Source organism: Neomonachus schauinslandi, chromosome 16, assembly GCF_002201575.2.
Source record: "Neomonachus schauinslandi chromosome 16, ASM220157v2, whole genome shotgun sequence".
Classification (NCBI taxonomy): domain Eukaryota; kingdom Metazoa; phylum Chordata; class Mammalia; order Carnivora; family Phocidae; genus Neomonachus; species Neomonachus schauinslandi.
The window spans coordinates 18370720-18375079 of NC_058418.1; the positions used below are offsets into that span (position 1 = coordinate 18370720).

Below are 4360 nucleotides of genomic sequence, written 5' to 3' on the forward strand. Positions count from 1 at the left end.
CCTTGCTGCGGCCTCGGAGACCCCCGCCTCTGCGCCGCAGGACTGACACAGTATCGAAGCCTAGATTAAGGCCGCGAGGCTCGGAGAAAGCGAGCGAGGCGCCCAGGGGCCCCAGTTCTCCCCGCGGCGAGCCTCGGACCTGGGGCGCGGCTCCGCCCGGCCAATCCGGAGCCGGGGCGGGGCCAGGGGCGTGGTCTCGGCGGACCCGGCTGGGACTCCAGGGCTCGGGGCCTGCCCCGGGGCGGGGCTGGAGGGGCTGCCGCGCGGGCGGGGCGGGACGGGGGCGGATCCCGGCGCCCTCCCGGGCGGACGCGCTCAAGAGCCTTACTTAGTCCGCCCTCCGCGTCCGCACCGCAAGCATGACCGACGCGCTGCTACCCGCGGCCCCCCAGCCGCTGGAAAAAGAGAGCGACGGCTACTTTCGGAAGGTGGGTGGCCTCGGGTGGGCGGGCTGCCTACGGAGAGCTCCAGACCTCCTGCACCCAGGCTGCGGAGGGGGCTGCGGGAGCGCGCGGCCGGGGTTGACCAGGCCCGGAGGGGGAGGGGGCGCACTGGCCTGGGGCGGGAGGGGCAGAGGCTCCGGGTGAGGGTTCCGGCGGCTTCGAACCCGCAGGCACAGTGCAGGTGGCTTCCGGGGCTGGGGGCGGGAAGGGGTGCCTGGGGCTGCCCCGCGCAGGTGGCGGCAGAGGCTGGGGGCAAGGAGGGGTGCCCGTGGCCGCCCTGGCCGGCGATCCCGCGCGACTGGGGAAGGGATCAATGCCTAGTTTGGGGGGCTCCCGCAGCCTTGCGGCACGTTGGGACCGGAGCCCACCTTGAACCCGAGCGCTGGTCGGGGCGCGGGTGGAGATAGTGGGATCACTCCAGGTGGCTTGGCGTTCTCCTCTAGCCTCCAGACGCTTCCAGTGTCCGCTTCTGCGACTTTTAGAAGGCAGGGGAGATTTGTCGGTGGGAGGTGACCTCGGGCGTTGCCCCCTTTTCTGCCCCGAGTCGCCTGGGAGGGAGTACGCGCAGCAGACTTGAGGGCGCGGCCTCGCCCCTGCTCATTTTATGCCAGAGCGGATTTATCTGTTTGTTGGAGAGACCCGCAAAGAGTGCGGGCTCCGCGGGAGATTGGTACGTCCTTGCCCCCCTCGGCACACCCCGCGCCACCCGCCCTGGGATAACAGTCCGGCAGCCCAGTCCCTCAAAAGCGACCACAGCCCGCAGGGTGGGGGCGCGGAGATGCCCGCAGGTGGCCAGGCCTGCAGTACAAAGATGCTTTCGAACCTAGAGACACGGTGACACTTTCCACCCTGCCTCCTTGGAGGTTCTAGCGAGTCTAAAAATAGCCTTTGGCGGTTGGCCAGCTTTGACTGGGTAGGTTGAGAGATTGTTGTGTTTTTGTTTTGTTTTGTTTTTATAACTTATAGGACAGCAGGCGGAGTGCCTAATTATAAATAGGGAAGTGAAACTGTTTCCCACAAGACAATCCTTAATTATTAAAAGCCTAACGATCCAGTCAGCAAATGAACTTGGAATCTTTCCTTCTTCCACCTGACACAGCCTTTGGGCTTTTCCTCTTTGGTGAGGAGCAGTGGCCCCAGGGGATGGGCAGGACAGGAGGGGAACTAGAAACAGGTGAGGTTAGAGTGGGAAAAATTCTTTTTGGTTAAATTGCTTTTAGCATTAAAAAAAAAAAAGTAGTTTTAAAGTATATTTAAGTTCTAAGATGTCATCATGGAATTACAGGATTATAACTTCTAATTATGTGTGGCATTTGGGACAGAGGATCACAGGCCGTGGAATTGCAGAAGGAGGTGGGGCCTGGGAATCCCTAGATCTTGGTCCTAAGGCCCCAGAACCTGACTGCCACCCTGACAAAATTCCTGTGTAGCCTTCAGCAAGTTGCTGTCTTTTCCTGGGACTTCATTTTTCTCCCTGAATCGATTGTTCTCTCAACAGGTGGAAGTCTGGACCCACAGTAGCATTTGGGGCATATGACAGAGGGAGGGGAACACCTGTGAGGGTTCCATCCCCAAGTCTTCCAGAACAGGTTTTCCAGGGGAGGATGAGCACAGCAAAGAGAGGGGACGGCCCGGTTGGCAGGGGAGCTGGGAAAGGATGCAAGGTTGGGTGTTTTAGGTGCAGTTTCTCTGGTGGTCAGTAGGAGAATCGTGGGTGCAAAATAAGATGAAACACTGGTTTACAATTAGAAACATCTCTTTTGAAAAGGAGATCTTGTAATGATCGTTGTGCTACATCATACCAGCCCCAAAAATGTTCTTTGTACCAGAATATTAAAAGGTGTTGATGTTGAACCCCTTCTCAATTTGTGATCTGAGCCAGTTTGACCTAAAACAAATGCTCCCTGAATGAAAGGTAGATGTTAGACAGGTGAAAAGGGGAGGAAGAGCACTACAGGTAGAGGGAACAGCATGGGCGAAGGCATGAATTGGAACCCTCTAGGGTGTGCAGCCCTAAGTGGGAACGAGGCTCTTTGGAGCCATGCATTCTGCTAAGGAACCAGGGAACCTCAGGGATCCATTCGAGTGTTTCAAGAAGGACCAGATGTGAAAGATTCATGACCCAGAAAGCTGAGTGATCTGTGAGTGGGGGCTGGGGGAGAGGCCAGGGAGGATGGGGGTTTAGCTCCCTGAAATTTCCATCGTCTCTGCCCTGCCTGCTCTGATACCATCAAGGACTTTACAGTCAGTTATAAAGTGCTGTGTAAACACAGCCTCACCACCCATCCTAACCACCAGCCTGCACCCCGAACTCAAACCGGGGGTCCAGCATCGAGACAGGGATCCTAGTGAGGAGGTCAGAATGATGAGCAACAGCAGTGTCAGCGGGGATGGGAAGAGCTAACAGATGGGATGTGTGGGGAAGGTGCTGATGACAGGAATCCAAACTGTCTGCCTTAGGTGTCTGGGTGGATGGGCAGGCACCAGGCGGGGGAACCTGGAGCCTGGTGTAGGGCAGGTGGATTTGAGGCCCCCATGACATATCCAAGTGGTGGTCTTACAGGGGAGTCCACTCTACAGACCTGACAGGCATGAGAGCACCCTGGCTGGAGATGCGGCTTTGGGGGTGCGCCAGTTGGGAGGCATTTGGGGTGTTGTGAGGGGGCCCAAGACAGAAGGGAATAATATATCCACTTAAGGGACAAGCAGAGGGATGGGAAGCAAGCCAGAAGGGCTGCAGTGTCAAGGAAACTGAGAGAAGAGTCTTTTTCGTGGAGAGGTGGGGTTGACAAATCAGAGGAGTGCTGGAAAATACTGGATTTAGTTCTTTAGGGGGTTGTTAGCTAATGAGTGGGTAGAGTCAGGGGCAAAAGCCAATGTGGGGTGCAGAGGGGAGAAGGGCAGAGAAGGTGATAGTCGGGAGATTAGAGGAGAGAGAAGACAGGTTCATTTCAGAGTGAGGAAGTCTAGAGCCTTTTTAAAGCTGTTTTTTAAAGAAGTTTGGGGTGGAGGGCAAGGTTGAAGATTCAGGGGAGAAAAGGAAGGAAAGAAGGAAGGAAGGAAAGTAGGAAGGAAGGAAAGAAAAAAGGAAGGAAAGGAAAGAAGAAGAAAGAAAAAGAAAGAAAGAAAGAAAAAGAAAAGTTGGAGACAGCTGCTGCACATCCGGGGTGGATGAGCCAACCAGGGGCAGTACGCGAGAACCCCTGAGACTGGAGATGCCCCCAGGGTGAGCTCCTCCATCCCATCTTTGGGCTTGGGAAATTTTGCACACACTCAGAGGATCAAATTAATTGCTACTGAAATCAGGCTTCTCTTTCATCCGAATGTTCTTTATTCTGTCTTTTCTCTCCTTCCTTTTTTTCTCAAAAATGCCATTCTGCTCCATTCATTCAAAAAGCATTTATTGAGTGACAGCTCTGAGCCTGACCCCTGTCAGATGCTGGGGCAGACTCGACTCTCGCTCAGTCTGGCTTCTGGCTTCTGTGGCTGTTCGCGGTGGGCCTCATGTCCTGGGGTGTGGGCAGTGCTGGGAGTCAGCGCTTTGTCCAGATAGATAGCTCAGGCCATGCTTGAATAGGAATCTGCTTCTTTGCTTTAGAACAGAGAGCAAAAAAGTGTGTTTGGGAAGGGCTTGTGGGGGGGGGGGGGGGTCCATAGTCCATATTCAGAGCTTCAACTCTGTTTTGTGTGACTTGCATATAAAATGCAAACAAATTGCCCAAAAGTTCACTCTGCCGGCAGGGCCTAGACCCCAAATGTACAAGGCAATCATCGGCAGAGAGGGAGGTCCCCAGTAAATCAGGGTCTTCTTGGGGTCATGTAGCTCTTGGCTGTACAGAGCCCAAGGACACGGACACAGCTTGGCCCCAGGCCACCAGTATAGACTCTGGCCTCCTGGGGCTGGCAGCTGGCGGGGG

General features: G+C 55.6%; 1 protein-coding gene across 1 annotated transcript in view; it reads left to right on the top strand.

Moving 5' to 3' along the window:
* The first annotated feature begins 354 nt into the window (after nucleotides 1–354).
* RHPN2 (rhophilin Rho GTPase binding protein 2) overlaps nucleotides 355–4360 on the top strand; it is a 60340-nt gene continuing 56334 nt past the window's right edge. The window contains exon 1 of the mRNA XM_021701036.1: nucleotides 355–428. Coding sequence (XP_021556711.1) covers nucleotides 360–428 — 69 coding nt within the window. The 5' untranslated portion in view covers nucleotides 355–359. The remainder of the gene's footprint in view (nucleotides 429–4360) is intronic.